The 19,451-nt window shown below is 43.7% G+C and overlaps 1 protein-coding gene and 1 long non-coding RNA gene across 3 annotated transcripts; one reads left to right on the forward strand and one right to left on the reverse strand.

Annotated features, from left to right (window-relative positions):
• Positions 1–6,378: 6,378 nt before the first annotated feature.
• Positions 6,379–17,944, forward strand: LOC130201130 (zinc finger protein 12-like). 2 transcript variants are annotated; one of them, XR_008833137.1, is made up of 2 exons: positions 6,379–7,808; positions 15,067–17,944. XR_008833137.1 is itself a non-coding variant. In XM_056425856.1 (2 exons), exons 1-2 carry the CDS (start codon positions 6,402–6,404, stop codon positions 15,843–15,845), a joined length of 906 nt encoding a protein of 301 aa, XP_056281831.1. In that variant the 5' UTR covers positions 6,379–6,401; the 3' UTR covers positions 15,846–17,944. The 2 variants fall into 2 exon arrangements, 1 of the variants encoding a protein (XP_056281831.1); XM_056425856.1 differs by having other exon boundaries at positions 6,379–6,528.
• LOC130201148 (uncharacterized) lies at positions 7,807–8,994 on the reverse strand. The gene is made up of 3 exons (XR_008833138.1): positions 8,783–8,994; positions 8,520–8,658; positions 7,807–8,436 (listed from the first exon to the last, which is right to left on the reverse strand). It is a non-coding gene; the product is annotated as an uncharacterized LOC130201148 (long non-coding RNA).
• Positions 17,945–19,451: the final 1,507 nt, after the last annotated feature.

Genomic DNA, 19,451 nt, shown 5'->3' on the forward strand with positions numbered 1-19,451 from the left:
GTAGCGGGCTAATCACACTGCCTTGAGGCGTGCCATTATCGACTAAGTATTGACTTGACACGTCTGACCCTATCCGTACTTGAATTTTCCTTCCAAACAGAAAATCCTTTACCCAGTTATAGACTCTCCCACCAATTCCCATTTTGTGCATCTTGATTAGCAAACCTTCCTTCCACATCATGTCATAGGCTTTTTCAATGTCAAAAAACACTGCAACGACTGCCTCTTTATTTGCCTGGGCCTTTCTAATGTCAGTCTCTAGCCTTATCACTGAGTCCATGGTGTTTCTACCCTTCCTAAAGCCACTCTGAAAACTCGTGAGCATTCCTCTCTTCTCAAGCGTATATGAAAATCTTTCCGTTATCATCCTTTCCATTACTTTACACATATTAGATGTTAGTGATACTGGTCTGTAACTGGTGGGTTTAGATGGATCTTTGCCATGTTTTCTAATTGGGATCACTATTGCCTCCTTCCATACGCTCGGTAACTTTCCTTCCTCCCATACTCTGTTATAAAGGCACAGCAGCTTAACCCTCCTGTTACCTTTATATTTACTAACATATTTTACCCTTGAGGTCAATATGACCCCAGCTATTAAAATCTCCAGAAAATTATTAGAATTAATATTGTTTTCCAAGTTTAAGTGTGAGGTACTTTATGTTTGTTTGTTGACTCCCGAAAGAACACCGACATTAAACATTGAATCGGGTCAAATTGACCCGAAGGCGACAGGAGGGTTAAATATTGAATCGGGTCAAAATGACCCGAAGGCAACACAAGGGTTAAAAAGTGCTCCCTTTCCCAAATGCTTTAGCATGACGTAGCATACCTGATCGTCCCCTGGCGATGTTGGCTTTGATCCATTTATGGCTCTCACCATCTCTGCCAGAGTAAAAGGTTCATCAATGTTCTCGTGTGTTCTTTCCCTCCTATCTAGCACACCTGGATGCTGGTTAATTCTACTCTCCCTTCTACTTCTTTCTTCTTCCGACAGCTTATCTGAACCATGAATCTTCACAAATGCTTTTGCCATTATCTCTGCTTTTTCCCTATAGGAGACCGCTGTTTCCTCGCCAGAAGTCAAAACTGGGTATTCCCATTCCCTTCTATCTCCTCCCATCCTCTTTATCATTCCCCATACCTCTCCCACAGGAGTAGTTCTTCCTATTTTATTGCAAAAATGTCTCCAACTCTCTCTCTTAGCTTGTCTTATTGTTCTTCTCACCACTGCTTGTGCTTTTTTGTATTGAATCAAATACTGCATGTTGTGGGTTCTTCTGATGAGTCTAAATGCTTTGTTCCTGCTTCTAACTGCCTTGCCACAGTCCTCTGTCCACCACGGAACAAGTGTCTTACTTCTCTGATTCTTACTGCTGGGTGTAGCTCCATTGGCTGCCATAATAATTGCTGAAGTTACCTGCTTGTTTATGTCGTCTATGTCTCCAGAAATGTCAATCTTTATCATTGTTCCCTCACTTAAGGTTTGAAACTCCTCCCATTTTGCTTTTTGAAAGATCCATCTTGGGATTCCACTTCCTGGTCTAACTTCCACTTTTTCTCCTATCAAACATGATCCTGGATAATGATCACTGCCGACTGTTGTAGCTGTCAAAACTTCCCATTTACCCACTCCAGCCAATGCATTGGACACTAAGGTGATATCTAATGCTGACTCTGCACCTGTATTTATATTGATCCTTGTTCCTCTACCATCATTCATACAGATCAGACCCCTATCATCCATCAATTCTTCAATTACCCTTCCATTTGAATCTGTTTGCATACCCCCCCACATTGTACTGTGAGCATTGAAATCCGCACACCATACAATTCTATTTCCGTTTTGTCCTTGAATTTTTTGCAGGCTGTCCAAATCCAGCCGTCTGCATGGATTGTAATAATTAATTATAACCACCTGCTCCGCTTGTTCCCACACTTCCACCACTATATACTCTTGACTGTCTCCCTTTTCCAGTACCCTAGATGGAATATTTTGTTTGATAAATGTAGCACACCCTCCCCCCACCCCAGGATCTCTGTCATGTTTGGGGTGGCTTTAGCTCAGTGGGGTAAGAGGGCCGTCCTGCAACCGCAGGGTTGTGGGTTCGATCCCCGCTCTCCCCATTAGTTGCAAGTCGAAGTGTCCTTGAGCAAGGCACTGAACCCCCAGTTGCTTCACGGGCGCTTCACCGCAGCCCACTGCTCCTTAATAACTAAGGATGGGTTAAATGCAGAGAACTAATTTCCCCTTGGGGATTAATAAAAGTGTATATTCTATTCTATTCTATTCCTAATGATTGAATATCCATGCATTACAAAGTCTAAAGTAGGTTTCAACCAAGTCTCCTGAACACACATTACATCTGGTTTTACACCCATTTCTTTAACGAAATGCTTGAATTCTTGGCCATTGGCCAGTAGACTTCTAGCGTTCCATTGTAGTAATATAACCATTACCAGTACTAACCAACCCATGGTGCTTCCTGGCTTGACTGATTCGTCAGGTTCTCCTCACCTCTTCCCATGTCAGTCCCACTAATCCCAAGTGGTTCACTGCTGCTTTGACAATCAGATGGATTTGATCATTTTTGGATTTAACTTCTGCCGTGCTGTTAATCACTCCTGCAATGAAAGTTACTCAATTCTTCTTGTCCACATATATCCTGTCATTTACTTTCTGTAGCTCTTGATCCCCTTGTCTTGCTTGACTCCTGGTAACATTGTTCCTTACTTTTGTTTCTCTTACCGCCTCTGCATAAGTGATCCTTCTTTCCACTCGTACTTTTTGGATTTCAGTCTCCCGTCTCATCACTTCACCCCCCCGTATGCTACACTATGGGCTCCTCCACAGTTACAACATTGTGGCTGTGTCCCTGTTCCACACTTTCCATACTCATGGTCGCCACCACACCGAGCACATCTCCTCTTCTCTTCACAGTTGTTGGCTATATGCCCAAATCTCTGGCATTTAAAGCACCTCAGAGGTTTTGGCACAAACACTCTCACTGGGTAACTCAGATAACCCAGGAATACCTTGTTTGGCACATTCTTCTCTTCAAACTCTATCAGTACTGATTCACTGTCCATTTTCTCTCCCTCTCTTGTCATTTTCATCCTTTGAGCATTCACAATGGCTCCTCCTTTGAGATTCCTCTTTAGTTCTTCCATATCAACACTCACTGGCACCCCTGTGATAATTCCTTTACCCCCACCTTTTTGTGCTCCCACCCTCCCTGTGCTCAACACCTTCATTTTTACTTTTTCTTTCAGACCGAGTGCTTTCTCAAGTTGTTCTTCATTTGCACACCTCACCAGTAAATTGCCATCACTTAGAACCTTTGCATACATAATCTCCCCTATTTTATTTGCCAGAGCTGTTGTTAGTACAAACGGACTGATTTTCTTCATGTTCTCTTGATCCTTCTCATGGAACCTTACTATGACAATACATTCATCTGTTTTTCCTCTCTGCCCCTGCTCATCTCCTTCTCTCTCACTTTCCGAATTATTATTGTCGGCGTTTGTTTGTTTATTAGTCTGTACATACTTGCCTCGACCATTACTTCTCAGCCCCCCTAACTCCCCCTCACTCTCTTCACTCCTATGACCACATGTCTGCCCAGCTGCCTTTGCCTGATACCTTTACGGAGCACTCGTGCCCAACTGCCTCCAAAGAATCTGTCTCCTCTTGATTCAAATGTCGCTCAACCTGCCGACTCGCTCTTCCTCGTGCATGTCCTGTCGATGACGCCGCCATCTCTTTCTCTCGATCACGGTTCCTACTTCGAGAGCGCTCTTTTCGGTAACTTTGCAGGTTTGTCGACACGTCACCCCTCCTTCCACCTCTATCTCGGGGACGCCCCGCCATCTCACTGCCAGCAGATGGGACACGGAGAATTCTCTGCTCTCGACAGCAGCTTCGCAGAGTTCAGGCTAAACTACCGGAAAAAAGAAAAAAAACCCTAGATTAAAGCTGTCAACAGACTACGTTGTTTCACTCTCGCCCTCTTCTCTCGTCGCACTCCAGTCCCGAATACAAGTGCAGCCCTGACTCCTCCCTCGTGTCCCTGTCTCGAGGCTTCCACACGAGGCGCCAGGAAGATGTTTCATGAAGCGGGTGTCGAGGCGCCTGTTGATGACGTATGTGATGACGAGCCGGCTGTACCACGTGACCGATTCAGAAAATGGTTCGTATTTGGTGCTCGATTAGAAATAAAAGTGTCATTAAAGCGCAACGGATTCAGTCCGTCTCTGTGCTTTAAACTTTACTCGAAAACATGTTTGTCACAGAGAAATGAGAGAGTTTGATATCACTTGTTGATTTTTACAACCACAATGTGTCTGTTGACAAAAGATTCATCACACACACTTAAAAACCTTTAAAATAATAATAACATGTTTGGGTCTGTGGAGGATTTATTGAGTCCTGACACACATGAGACAACAGATACTGTGGAGTTGATTATTTACAAGTATTACTTTGTTCTTTCTTGATAATTAAACAAGTCAGAGAAACTTTAACCCACAGCCTCAAACCTCACATTCCAGAAATACTATTTACAACCTGAGAGCTGATGAGAAAAGTGTTTGTAAAGTGGAAGCTCTTCTCTCCCACCTTCCCCATGTGCCCAGAACGCAGCATCCTTGTTCCCTCGAGCAGACTGACATTGTGTGAGTTTACATCACTTTAAATGTCTCTTATATCGTGTAAAGCTGCCAGAGGCTCAGTGAAGCGTGTCCACGTGTTCCTGTCGTGAACATCACGGCAGGTCAACAAGTGAAATGTGAAAGTGAAGCTCACCACCAGGGGGCGCCCTCCTCCTGATAACCAGGATGTAGTGGAGGTCCAAGCACCTCGACTCTCTGTCCACACAGTTTACACCCAACAGGTTTTTAGTCTCATGAAAACGTGTCTTATAAATTATTCTCGTGTCATAATGGTGAAAAGTGTCAAACTGATATTAATTCCTTAGTTATAATGAACTTTACTGTCACTGACTGAATGCACAACAATATCATAAAAGCATAAACACATGGACGGCATTATCTCCAACAGTCAGTGAAACTTGAATCCTTCTAAAGGTTTAACACGTTTGAGTGTGACGTCTGTTGATTAGTTGTGAAGAGATAAAAAGAGACTTTCAGGTTAAATGAAGATGGTTTGTCGTGAACCACGTCTCCTGCTCGTCAGGTTCATGAATCGGCCCTTCTGAGTCCCTGGGGCCCAACGTGCTCTTTAGGGACATTCACAAGGTGTCGTTGTGCTACTGATACGATTGGTTACTGTCCTCCAGAACTCAAACCACACCCTTGTCTCGCCACACCGTCAACAATAAATAATAAATACATGAAAATATGTTAAAGGTGTGAAACATACCTGGAATTGTCAGAATTACTGTGTTGATTCCTGCATCATTCTGCTGCTCTGTGTGTTATTTGTGAAACAACATGTACACCTTCTGCTCTGTTGTGTATTTATTGAAAGGAGAGTAGATTTAATAATAATAATCATAATAACTTTATTTATATAGCACCTTTAAAAACAAAGTTTACAAAGTGCTCTACAGAGAGTCGAGGCAAAACAAATAGAATAGTAAGAAACAAATATAACATTAACAAAATAATATATATATCTGTATATATATTCAAATTTAAATTAAAAATTAAAAACAGACAAACTAAATTAGGGGAACCAAAGTTCTGCATAAAAGGACGAAATCACTTAAAAGCTGTTCTATAAAAATGGTTTTAAGAAGTGATTTAAAATAAGTTACTGATTCTGCACTGGAACCCTCTGTGTGAGAAAGGGAAAAAGGTAAACAAAGTGCATTCAGTGTGCTGTTGATGCTTTGAGAGATGCATGTAAATGTCTGCATCATGTTGTTCAGAAGAGGTTTTATTTTGACACAAGTGAGACGTTCATGTGAGCAGTAAAGAAAAGAGAAAACCCAGCTGGACGACAGTTCTCCAGGCTGGGACTCTCTGGTTTGGTGGTCCTCTAGCGCCACCTGGTGATGGACTTTCCTTCTGTTTGACGTTGACATGTTGAATAGTCAGACTAAAGGTCGAGGCTGGTGTGTTCTGTTGTTGTTGGATGACCCAATACAATAATATTGTAATATATAATAAACCCTGAACCCTCAAAGGCTCACTGACGTCACCTGCTAAGAGCTTGAGTGTGGGAGACTGGAGGGCTTGAATACATCCCGTTACCATGACAACATGACAGCATATCGTGTCTATATCATGGCGTTTGTGGTCAAATCTAAGAGCCAATCAGCTCTCCGTGACGACACGAGGCGTTTCCCATCATGCACTACATCCAACTGCGCATGCGTCGTTCAAAGATGGAGTCCGAGGAGCCTCCGCTGTCGGTCTCCGTGTCTCCGGGAGAAAAGATGAGGCTGTTGGTGAAGCAGCGAGTCCACGCGGCCGTTGAAGAGTCTTCTGGGCTGTTGGACACATTGACAGCAGCTTATGAGGACACCGTGTCTCCGCTCAGAGAACACGAGCGACACGCATCAGGTGGGTGCTTCTTCTTCGTTGTTCCGGGTCTCCAGGCCGCGTGGTACGGGGTCTGCACGTGGAGACTGCGGTCAACTCAGCCGACACTTACATTTCTGAGCCCCTATAGACTGATGTTCACGGTAAACGCATCGATCGGGAGCGCGCGAGGGTTTTGATAAAGTTAGCGGAAAGAACCACGTGAAACAACATCCGTTTTTCAAAATAAGATGTCGACAAATCATACACGAGCATATAAAAGTAAACAATGAATTGATTTTGTATCTTTATAGATTGTTTCTAAGATTTAGCTGAGATTACGCTAAAATTAAAACATGTTTACTGTAGCAAGGATAGAGTTTATAAAAATAAAAGTCAGACTTGTATGTTAAAAAAGCAAATTTCTGATTATTTGAAGTCCTGTAAATATATTTCCCCAAGAGTTCCAGGAAATGACTGATGCAGATGTGTTCAAGACATATCTGAATTCCCCTAGCCTGGCAATCAAACAATTTTAATGTATCAATTAGGACATTTTTCAAAGTAGAAGTCCTAAATGATTAAATAAATCTGTCATTTCTTTATTCAGGGTGTCCGCGGGTCCTTAAAAAGTCTTAAATTGCTTTTCCAAAAAATAAGGCCTTAAAAAGTCTTAAATTGTCTTAAATTCAGATTGGATTGGTCTTAAATTTGTTGGGTGTCATGTCACTGCGAATATGAGGCAATCTGTTCCGCCAGGTCTAATATTTTGCTCCGGTTGCTCTGCGGTGTCTCTGGTGTCACGGGGGCCACGCCCCTTCTCTTAAAGGGGCCCCGCGTATTCGGTCCCATCCCTTACAACGTGAAGCATCGGCTACTTTAGAAAACATGGCAGGATGCAAGTTCAACAACGGCTTGAAAAGAACGAGTGTTTCTGGTCACGGTCGGTGAAATGCTTCTGAAGCTGCGTTATGTGTCGGGAGACTTTCCAGCGGTGGAATCTCACGTAGAGCAAGAAGCACAGAGACTAGCGAAGGCCGCCAGCAGCCCGCGGGGCTAGCTCCTGCTCCGCCGCCAGCAACGACGTCAACTACAACGCTGGAGGTCACCGGAGGAAATCCAGCACCGTGCAACAAAGAGCTCATCACCCAAGTCCAACGCTGCAGTGCGTTCTTCATTCTGTTCCACGAGACTCTGGACCAGACCACCGCGAGCAGACAGCTGGACTTCATGTGCGCTATTGGTGAAATGACCAGGTCCCGTCAGGATCCTATGGAGCTCATGGGCCATGACACGCCCAGGACCTACTTCAGCATCTCAAAGTAAGTCTAACATAAATATATGTATTAACTATCCTCTTGTATATGAGTATCAGGGCTCCAGACTAACTTTTTTTACTAGTAGCACAGTGGCCCCTAACTTAAAATGTTAGGGGCGCAAGCAGAAAATTTAGGGGCGCACACTATAAATCGACTTGCAAAGTTTTCCCATCATTTTTACTGTATTACTGATACATAATTTGACAATATACAATCTTATAAACTTGTGCAATAGTTTTAATAACATACACCAGTTATACAGCTTAAAAATACAAAATGAATATTTATGCTCTCCTGACAACAGAACAAGTTGTAGACATAACTTGTGCATTAACACGTCCTACAAAAGATCACCCCTTGGTGGGGGATAAGGTGCCTGTGTTGGCCAGCCCTTGTAATTAGGCCTCCTTGTACGTTGAGCCTGATTGAGCCACATGTCAACAGCCTCTTTGGCATCAAAATCATCGATGTTTGGTCCCTCCATACTAATTCTGATTAAGTCCTCAACAGTGTCCACATGAAGAGACCCCCTGACCTCTGACTTAATCCTCTTCTGGGAAGAGAATCCTCTCTCGCACACAGCAGAAGACACTGGGAGTGCAAGCATCATGTGTACAAGATGTAGGATGTTCTACAAAGAATAGAATAATAGTTTAGGTTTCAGTCAATCAAAAGGTCATATGCCAATTAAATTAATGAGAATATCATATTTACTTTGGAGTCGGAGCAGAACGGCATTTTGGTCAACATCCTCCCCCACAGGGCATGGTGTGACTTGTCCATGTAGTTTGTAACAATGAACATTTTCATCGACTGATACTCCTCTCTTGCCAGCTTGGTATCACAGCCATTTCTAAAAATAGTGAAAGGAAAAAGTTATCAAACTAAGTTTCTGTAGGATCAAGGTAAATGTTTGAAATGCTGTTCTGTGTTATAATGTTTATATGTTGTCATGATCATTGATAAGAGCTACTAACCTTGTTAGGATGGGGGAGAAGTGGTCCAGCAGGAAGTCCAGCTCCTCTGCACCATAATCTGTCAGGAGATGTCTTTGTTCAGGCCAGGAATCGTGATTTAATATTTTGAATGACCTCACTGCCCTCGTTGTTGCTAATGAGGACCCTTCATCTATCAAAAAAAACAAAGAGAAAGAGATTAAATGAAAAGAAAAATAGATGTCATAATTATATACAAATTGTACTTGCCAAGTAGACTGCTGAACCTCTGCTTCAGGTGTAGCACAGTGCACTCGACTGTTGTTTTTACTGCTCGTTGCAGCTGAGGTGTGCTTTCCATTGAGTCCATCTGCTCCCAGACCAGAGACTTCTCCTTTGATGGTGACCCCCTGCGTTAACAAAAGATTCAACATTAAGAGAAATATTAAAAATAAATAAATCAAATCTAAAATTAAAGCTGCAAGCAGCGTCAAACGGGTCCTCGCTCACCCGCCGGTCGGACTCGACTCGGGCCGTGACTTGTAACGAGCGCGACAAGTTTGGGGCGGATTCGACAAAGTCCAGTTTCGCCACTAGGTGGCGCTTTAACTACGTGAACATATTCATGTGTCCCTATAAACAAAAACTCACGAAATCCGTGATTTAAAAGCCTCGTCCAGCTGTTTACTGACGTTAGTTATGTTAGAGGAGAGAGAGAGAAGAGAGAGAAAAAGAGAGAGAGAGAGAGTTCTTATTCCATTCTAAATAACGGGTTAGGGTTAGGGTCTAGGATTTGCGTGGCCAGACTGAAAAAAAAATCATAATGCCTCTCTGGTATTATTCAGAGGGCCGGGCCAAATGTGGAGGCGGGCCTTAGTTTGAGGACCACTGCTCTTGGCTGTCTATCAATATAGTTCATTTTGAAAATGACGTAAGAGGGCAATACGGATCCATATCAGACCAGCGAGGAGGGCGATACGTGGCTGGCATGAAGACCCATTAGCCAATCAGAACGCTTGTACTGTTGTTGCAATATAATAATTCATCTTTATTCATAAAGAAAATGTAAGCTAGCTGTCTGATGCTGCCAGAGGAAACGCAGGTCGAGGACAGCTTCATCAGTGTATTGATGCTAATGCTTCAACTCTGTCAGAATTTTTTTTTTGCATTGGGTGCCCTTTTTTTTGGTTCGAGTACCTGCCCCCCAAAATGTCTGCACGTGCCTGGTGTTATTCATGTGGAATGGAACACAGGTCTCTGGGTCACAAGGCAAGCACCTATAGCTCTGCGCCACTTATTAGATGTAATTGCATCCGCTTTAGTGGGTAACATTATTGTGAAATTGAATCAATTATGGTTAATGGAAGGACACATTTGTGGCAGATTGAAGGAAGGCCAGTTGAGCCAGTATGTGGCGCTTTGTGTCTGTGAACATATCCATGCATCATATGTCTCTAAGTGAAGTGTAGAAAAAAACCCAGATAACATTATTTTTGCCTGAGCGTGGAATCAAAAACAGGTCTGTGTCACTAGGCAAGCACCTATTGCTCTGTACCACTGATTAGATGTGATTGCATCAGCTGTAGGGGGTAACATTATCGTGAAAGTGAATAAATTATGTTTTTTTAACTTCTCAATAGGTGATCGATAGGTGTTCCTCGAAGAAATGTGCTTGTTTCTTCGTGTGAATGTGTTCAGGCCTTGACTGGCATCACACATGCTTTTTTGGGGAAGTATTGGATGAGTTTAAGCAATAGTTTTTAACATAAAGAAATCACAGAAAGTACAAAATTATTGACAGTAAAAAAACGTAAATTTCCTACCGACGAAAAGTCCGTTTATTTTCACAGTGTTCATTGTTCAAGTCTTGAGATTCTATAAAACGTATTTTGAGCCGATTCTGTTGGCGTTTTGTGGTAGAAATCCTTCTCAGTGTAAAAGTTGGAAATGGCCAAATCAAGCAAAAAACGGCCAACTTTGGTGAATTATTGTAGCGCCCCCTACGGTTCAAATTGCACGAAATTTGCTGTGAATGTTTCAGGCTCCATTCTGCACATATCCTGAAAGTCTTTTTTTTTTTTTTTTCCAATAGTGTTGATGTTATGAGCATTACAAAACAGGACACGCCCCTAAAATGTTCGTTCGGCCATAGATGCTTACCACAATAATATATTTGAAAAAAGATGATAGATCTTAGATGATATAGCTTCCATGATCATTATCTCCAATAGGTTTGGTATGAATTGGACCCAGCATGTCGGAGCAAACGCCTCTGATGTGTTTTTCACAAAATAAAATATGGCGGAACATTTAAGTAGGCGGAGCTTAGGGTCCTGAGAGGCTTTTTTGTAGAGCAGGTCCAAGTGGACTTGGGGGAAAAAAAGCTAGTCATTTGAACAAACTGGGTGAGGGGCGTCGCCGGTCAAACTTCCAGGTGGCGCTAGAGAGCAATTTTTGAAAGCCGAATTTCGAGGTCGGTGTCCATCGTCTAGTTTCACCAATCCTGACAGGCTTGCCAAATTTGGTGAGTTTTGGGATATGATGCGTACCCCCAATATGCGGTCAAAGAGTAAAAATAAAAATCCAGAAGAAGAATAATAAGAATCCTAACAATTTCAATAGGGTCCTCTTGGACAGACTTCGTCTGTCGCTCGGACCCTAATAATATAATATAATAACTGCTCACCTGATATTTGTACAAAGGGTGAGCCTCACCATCACTCTCTTGTTGTCTTCTCTGGGCCTGAAGGTCTGCCAGTAATTCTGCTAGCCTACCACCTGGCTTGCATCTCACTGACATGGCCTCAACAGTTGCAATAAGATTCTGAATCCCATTCACAGCCTGTAAAATATTTTCCATTGACATATGAAAAACTATATATGACGATCTATTTGTAATTTGTACTCTGATTTAACGAGGTTGGACAATATTCTTATTAACATCTCAACATTACCTGAGGCAAAATGACATCATTTCTTTGGAGAAGAAGGCTGAATTTGCTAATGGCCTCAAACATTTAAATTTTTACAAGAAATCGGTGGAGAACCACTGCCCCAGACCAGTGGAGAACCATCTGTCTCAACTGTGACAAAGATTTTAACAATGTTAATGTCATAATGTTTGTTTGATCTTTGATAAAGTAATGTGGGTTAAGATACATATAATTTAATTAAATGGATTTATTTCAAAATATTTAAAATACATTTGCAGATATATTTATATAAGTACACTTAAATAAACAATAAACAAATGCAAAGACAGTTATTTAACAATATATTCTGTAGTAGTTGGAATTATACCGTGTTACAGTTACAACCGGCCCTTTGAGGGCAGCCATGAGGCTGATGTGCCCACGGTGAAAATGAGTTTGACACCCCTGCTCTAGACCTTTCTTCAGCATTTGACACATTGAACCACCAGATCCTTATTTCCTCCCTTCATGACCTGGTATCTCAGGCACTGCACTCTCCCTCTTCCCATCCGACCTCAACGACCGCACTTACCAGGTAACTTGGAGAGGATCTGTGTGTGAACCTTGCCCTCTCACTATTGGGGTCCCTCAAGGCTCCCTCCTGGGTCCCCTCCTCTTCCTCTCACTACTGGCATCCCTCAAGGCTCCGTCCTGGGTCCCCTCCTCTTCCCCTCACTACTGGCTTCCCTCAAGGCTCCGTCCTGGGTCCCCTCCTCTCACTACTGGGGTCCCTCAAGGCTCAGTCGTGGGTCCCCTCCTCTTCTCTGTGTTCACTAATTCGCTCGGCTCTGTCATTTGCTCGCATGACATCAGGACAGCAGAAAGTCTCTACATCTTCCGCCGAAAATTAAAAACACATCTTTTCCGACTATACCTTGAATAAAAATAGATTAGCATTTCAGTGGCACTTGAGTTGCACTATGGCATTACTTATATCAAAGCAAATCTCAAGGACTGCATTCTTTCATCGACGTAATATTTAAAAAATCAGGCACATCTTGTCTCAAAAAGATGCAGAAAAATTGGTTCATGTGTTCGTTACTTCAAGACTGGATTACTGAAACTCCTTATCAGGCTGCTCTAATAAGTCTCTTAGGTCTCTCCAGTTGGTCCAGAATGCTGCAGCTCGTATTCTCACTAAAACTAAGAACAGAGATCACATCACTCCTGCACTAGCTGCTCTGCACTGGCTCCCAGTAAAATCAAGAATCACTTTTAAAATTCTTCTCTTAACCTACAAAGCCTTGATTGGTGATGCACCATCATATCTTAAGGAGCTTGTAGTACCATATTGCCCCACTAGAGAGCTGTGCTCACTAAATGCGGGACTACTTGTAGTTCCTAGAGTCTTAAAAAGTAGAATGGGAGCCAGAGCCTTTAGTTATCAAGCTCCTCTTTTATGGAACCAGCTTCACCTTAAGTCCGGGAGGCAGACACAGTCACCTCATTTAAGAGTAGACTACTATTCCTTCCAGGGTAAGGCTCCCCCACCCATGACCTGACTACCACCTTCAACAGCTCTGTGTTGGCCCCGACCCTGACTGCCAGGAACCTCGGGGTGACACTAGACAGTCAACTCTCCCTGACGGCCAACATCACTGTGACATCACTGTGACGACGCGTTCCTGTAGGTCCATGCTGCACAACATCAGGAGAATACGTCCTCTTCTTACTCAGAAGGCGGCACAGGTTCTGGTCCAGGCTCTGGTCATTTCACGCCTTGACTACTGCAACTCCCTCCTGGCTGGTCTACCCGCTAAGGCCATCCGACCTCTGCAGCTCGTCCAGAATGCAGCAGCTCGACTGGTCTTCAGCCTCCCGAAATTCACCCACACCACTCCGCTCCTCCGCTCTCTCCACTGGTTACCGGTGGCTGCTCGCATCCGCTTCAAAACATTGGTTCTGGCATACCGTGCTCTGAACGGATCGGGCCCCGTCTACATCCGGGATATGGTCACACCATACACCCCGGCACGTTCGCTCCGCTCGGCAACAGCCAATCGACTTGTGACTCCTGCACCTCGAGCTAATCACTCGAAATCCAGACTGTTTGCTGTCCTGGCTCCTCAGTGGTGGAACGAGCTCCCCACTGACATCAGGACAGCAGAAAGTCTCTACATCTTCTGTCGGAGACTGAAAACACACCTTTTCCGACTATCTGGATTAAAACACAGATTTGCACTTCAGTGGCACTTAAATAGCACTTACTTATGGTATTTTGTAGTTCGACTATGTTGAGGAAATGTTACTTCCTGTATTCTTGTTGTTCTTAGTTTGTACTCTAGGTTGAAATGCACTTATTGTAAGTCGCTTTGGATAAAAGCGTCTGCTAAATGACATGTAATGTAGACTGAAGACTTTCCTCTTTGACAGAGCTTATAGTTAGGGCTGAATCAGGTTCACCTGGTCCAGCCCCTGGATATGCTGCTATAGGCTTATAGCTGCTGGGGGACATTTAGGATGCACTGAGTACCTATCTCCTCTTTTTTTTTTTCTCTCCTTAGGGATGAATTTTCATCTCAATCACACGTTACTAACTCTGCTTTCTCCCCGGAGTCCTTGTGACTTCACGTCTCATGGGGTCATCGGACCCTATGAGACGGCATAGATCCTATCTGCCTGATGGATCATCGAGGTCTGGGTCGTGGAATTCCTGCTACCGACGACGCCACTGTCCTGTTGAGACTCCGCCCACTGTTGAGACTCCTTCCACTCCTCCTCTCTACCTCCATCTGCCAGATGGATTGTGGAGGTCTCCATCGTGGAATATGCCTACTATGAACTATTCATACACTCTGTCATATTCATTGAATGTATTTTAACTCTAAATCTGTCCTTCTGTACACATTACATCTATTGTTCTGTCCATCCTGGAGAGGGATCCTCCTCTGTTCTCTCCTGAAGGGCTCTTCCCTTTTTTCCCCCTGAAGGGTTATTTGGGAGTTTTTCCTGATCCGATGTGAGGTTTTGGGGCAGGGATGTCTGTGTACAGATTGTAAAGCACTCTGAGACAAATTAGTAATTTGTGAAATTGGGCTCTACAAATAAACTGAATTGAATTGAATATCATTACTTATGGAATTACTTATTGTATTATGGTATTTTTGTAATTTGACTTTCTTGAAGAAATGTTACTTTCTTTATTCTTGTTCTGAGTTTGTACTCGTGGTTGAATTCACTTATTGTAAGTCGATTTGGATAAAAGTATCAGCTACATGATATGTAATGTTCTTTTTATTAAGAGGTCATGCTTCTCTCATACACAACTAATTCACAGATTTGTCAGTGATATACTTATAACAGTTTAATATGAGATTCAAAAGATGTATAAATGTATGTTACTCTTTTCCACAGACGTCCAGCAGCTGTTGGTGGTTAAAGAAGAGGTTCCTTTTGAGCAGCAGGTCTGGAGCTCCAGTCTGGACCAGGTGCATCCAGAACCCCCCCACATTAAAGAGGAACAGGAGGAACTCTGGACCAGTCAGGAGGGAGAGCAGCTTCAAGGGCTGGAGGAGGCTGGTCTCAACTTCTCATTCACTCCTGTGAAGAGTGAAGCTGAAGAGGAAGCTTGGTCCTCTCAGCTTCTTCAAAGACAAACTGAACCGATGGTAATAGAAGCTGATGGAGATGATTGTGGAGGACCAGACCCAGCCAGGAACCCAGATCCAGATAGACCTCCAGTTCCTGATGAAAAGACTGGAGACTCTAAAGAACCAGATACTGATGAGACTGGAGACTCTTCAGGACCAGATACTGATGACTCTGTTGATTGGAAGAAGACTAGAGAACCTCAAGCAGGTTTAAACTCCCTGAATAATGAGGTTTCTGTTTGTGATTCAAAATGTAGTTTTAGTCAGAAACCATTAAGCTGCTCTAAATGTGGAAAAAGATTTCACCTCAAACGAGATTTTAAGAAACACATGTTAACTCACACAGGAGAGAAACCTTTCAGCTGCTCACTCTGTAAAACATCTTTTGCACAGAGTGGAAATTTAAAGAGACACATGTTAACTCACACAGGAGAGAAACCTTTCAGCTGCTCAGTCTGTAAAACATCTTTTACTGAGAGGAACTTTAAAGAGTCACATGTTAACTCACACAGGAGAGAAACCTTTCAGCTGCTCAGTCTGTAAAACATCTTTTACTGAGAGAGGAACTTTAAAGAGACACATGTTAACTCACACAGGAGAGAAACCTTTCAGCTGCTCAGTCTGTAAAACATCCTTTGCACAGAGAGGAACTTTAAAGACTCACATGTTAACTCACACAGGAGAGAAACCTTTCAGCTGCTCAGTCTGTAAAAGATGTTTTACACTGAGCAGTCATTTAAAAAATCACATGTTAACTCACACAAGAGAGAACTCATTTTAGTTGTTCTGGTTTTGGTAAAGTTGACATTTATTCGACTCCCTCACTTGTCAACAAGACCTTGAGAAACTGGACCTCCCTCGTTTGGGGCAGTGACTCACTTCCAACTGGGAGGACTCTATCCACTAACCACTACGAAGCCATCTCCACTAAGAGAATATTATCTGGGTAGAGTAGTCACTGTGTTTGTTTTCTTTAGCTTTACCTGCCCTGTTCTTTGTCATCGGGTATTTTATGAACCCCCGAGTGTTCCTGTTGTGCTTGTAGCTGCTGTCATAGCGATCCAGTCTGCTGAGCTTTGTTGAGTTGAGATCTTCCACCAAGAATATGTCAGCAGACTGTATTTCATCAGTTATAGGTCCAGTGACGTGGCTTTTGTGTGATACAATTACAGTTACTGTACTTTACTGCTGCAGTGAGGATCTGCCTTGTTTGGAGTGTATTCATCTTAATTTAGCTTCCATCCACTCTCATCCGCTTAGTCCGGGGTCGGGTCTTGGGGGCAGCAGACCCAGCAGGCTGACCCAGACTTCCCTCTCACCTGCAACATTTTCCAGCTCTTTCTGGGGGATCCTGAGGCGTTCCTAGGCCAGCAGCGAGATGTAATCCCTCCAGCGGGTCCTGGGTCTTCCCGGGGTCTCCTCCCAGTTGGACGTACTTGGAAAACCTCTAAAGGGAAACGTCCGAATCAGATGCCCGAACCACCTCAGCTGACTCCTTTCGATGCGAAGGAGTAGCGGCTCAACGCCAAGCTCCCTCCTGATGTCTGAGCTCGGTACCCGATCTCTAAGGCTGAGCCCGGCCACCCTACGGAGGAAACTCATTTTGGCTGCTTGTATTCGCGACCTTGATCTTTTGGTCACGGACCAAAGTTCGTGACCATAGTTGAGGATTGGAACGTAGACCGACCAGCAAATTGAGAGCGTTGCCTTTCGGCTCAGCTCCTCTTCACCAAGACGGTCCGCTATAGCGCCTGTTTTACTGCTGCAGCCGCACCGATCCGCCTGTCGATCTCTCTCCATCTTACCCTCACTCATGAACAAGACCTCGAGATGCTTGAACTCCTTCGCTTGGGGCACTCTGTCCCACCTGGAGGGAGCAGTCCACCGGTTCCCAGCAGAGCCCCATGGCCTCAGATGTGGAGGTGCTGACTCTCATCCCCGCCGCTTGACACTCAGCTGCAAAACGCCCCAGTGGTGATATACAATATTATGGAATTTGATTATTGTTAAGGTGAATAAACTGTTTTAAAAAGCAGTCTGTGATTATTTTCTGCACGTGTTGTGATAGCTGGTTGTCATCAGAGCTCAGATTCAAACCTTCACTGTTCACTTTAAATGTGAATTCAGACTGACTATTGGCATTTTTAAGGAACATCAATGTTAAAACTTTATCCAGTTTGCCCAGTTAAATCTTTAGTAAGAATTGTTGGGTTTTCTGTTAGCACCTGCAGTACTGAAGTAGCTCTGGGGGCGGAGCTCTTGAGAGTTACGGGAACGCTCTCCTGACTGAGTTACTTACATCTGTTTTTAACGCGTTCTTTCTGAATATACTATTTCAGAAGGTACTAATTAAATATACATAATTATACAGGCCGTTTATTATTATATAAAATGAAGTGGTAACCTCAAGTGTGAAGTCATGTGTCATTGAAGCTGGTGGCTATTAGCTAGCTAAAGCTATTTTAGGTTGACAAGTGTGACGACACATTTAACCTTACCCGGTCAAATGTGTTGAGTCCTTTTAAACTGAACTAACGAATATTATCATCAGAACTAGGGCTGCAACGATTAGTCGACATAATCGACGATGTCAATTATGAAAATACGCGTTGACGCATCGCATAATAAAAAGATTCAGTCTATTAAGTTTCTTCTTCTTTAAGAGTTTGTATTGTTTGTCGGTCAGGGGGATATTACCTCTTAAGACATTGAAGGCTCTCACACAGGGCGTTCACTAAATCAGCATTGGCATTGTTGTGTTTCAAAACTCTTCGAGTGCAGGACCGAGGAAGAATGTCTGGACAGTGGCAAATTATAAGACAAAGTTTAATTGAAAATATTACGAATAGTTAATCACGGTTGCGATACAGAGTATAACTCAGCTGAGGGAGCATGAATCACTGCGTCCACAGACCGCCAGGCAGTTACCTGTCTAACAGTGAGTCACGCTCACTAAATCTAATCCTCAGCTGAGGGCTTCTCAAGGATCTCGGCCTCCATGCAGCTGACCTGCATGCAGTGCTTCTCTGCCGTCATCCAAAAGGTCAAAAAGCATCGTCTCTCTGGTCAACATCTGTTTTCCCGGGCGTCCCGGCCCCAGGGAAGATATTCACTTCTCATTGGTTAACCTGTCGAGGTAAAACATTGGTCCTAATCCGCTCACTGGCTGGAGTCTGTCAGTGGATTCGCATATCCACATGATGTCATCACTCCATCTTCCTCTGCGTCGTTCTGTCCCCTGATCTGAATGGCATCGCAGGGGTCCTTCAGGACGCCTCAGTCTGCTGCCCTGCCTCTCCCAGCCAGGCGTGAACTTCCTGAGACACACATGTGTGTGTGTGTGTGTGTGTGTCTGTGGCCAATACACAATCAAACCTCAGTTTCCTTCCTCTGAAATATCCCAATCCAAAGACATTCTTTAAGAATACAGAATGTTATCAAACAATCTACACGGAGATATCCTTCGATAATATAGTAAATCACCAAACAATAATCTATAGAAGATATTCTTTAATAACTTGTGTGAAGTTATAGCAAACCATGTACTCACAGCTATAGTAATTTATCTCATTGCACAGCATTCCTCACAATGACACTCTGCACCGTAGGTGGAGATTTACACATCAACTCCAACAGAGCAAGATTCCTCAAGTGTTCGGGGTCATGGCTTTAGAATCGCGGTTGTGTTCCGATTGGCTACAAACGCTGAGAGCATTTCTGAGACGAGGGTGTGACAAGCGCCACATTTCTAGCGTTTAGGGTGACGCCTTTACATTTGACGGTTGTTTTGCCGTGCATAGTGGTATATGCATGACACTTGGGACCCCCAGAGACAAACTCTGTGATGTAGTCCTCCTCAGGGGAGCCACAAGTCACCATTGTTGAGCTTGTCCTTCAGGTCTCCGAGCCGTGGGCCGAGGGGGAACGACGTCTCCGGCCACAGAGGTGAACACGATGCTGTCCGAGTCACAGTACAAGACGCGCTCCTGCAGAGTGTCCAACACGTCGTACAGCATCAGTCTCGCATGGGCTGTCGTCATGGCCCCTATGAAGACGTTTACATCTTTGGTGGGTGAGCCTCGGCCGCCTGCATGTCGCCACTGCACCAGAGCCACATCGTCCGATATGAAACAGAACTGCCGCACGTCG

Source organism: Pseudoliparis swirei, chromosome 11 (assembly GCF_029220125.1).
Source record: "Pseudoliparis swirei isolate HS2019 ecotype Mariana Trench chromosome 11, NWPU_hadal_v1, whole genome shotgun sequence".
Taxonomy (NCBI): domain Eukaryota; kingdom Metazoa; phylum Chordata; class Actinopteri; order Perciformes; family Liparidae; genus Pseudoliparis; species Pseudoliparis swirei.

Bases quoted from the DNA above. Each gene is read 5' to 3' on its own strand.
- LOC130201130 (XM_056425856.1), top strand. From the start codon at position 6,402: ATGAGGCTGTTGGTGAAGCAGCGAGTCCACGCGGCCGTTGAAGAGTCT. The intron at 6,529-15,066 runs GTGGGTGCTTCT...TCTTTTCCACAG, and splicing joins ACACGAGCGACACGCATCAG to ACGTCCAGCAGCTGTTGGTG.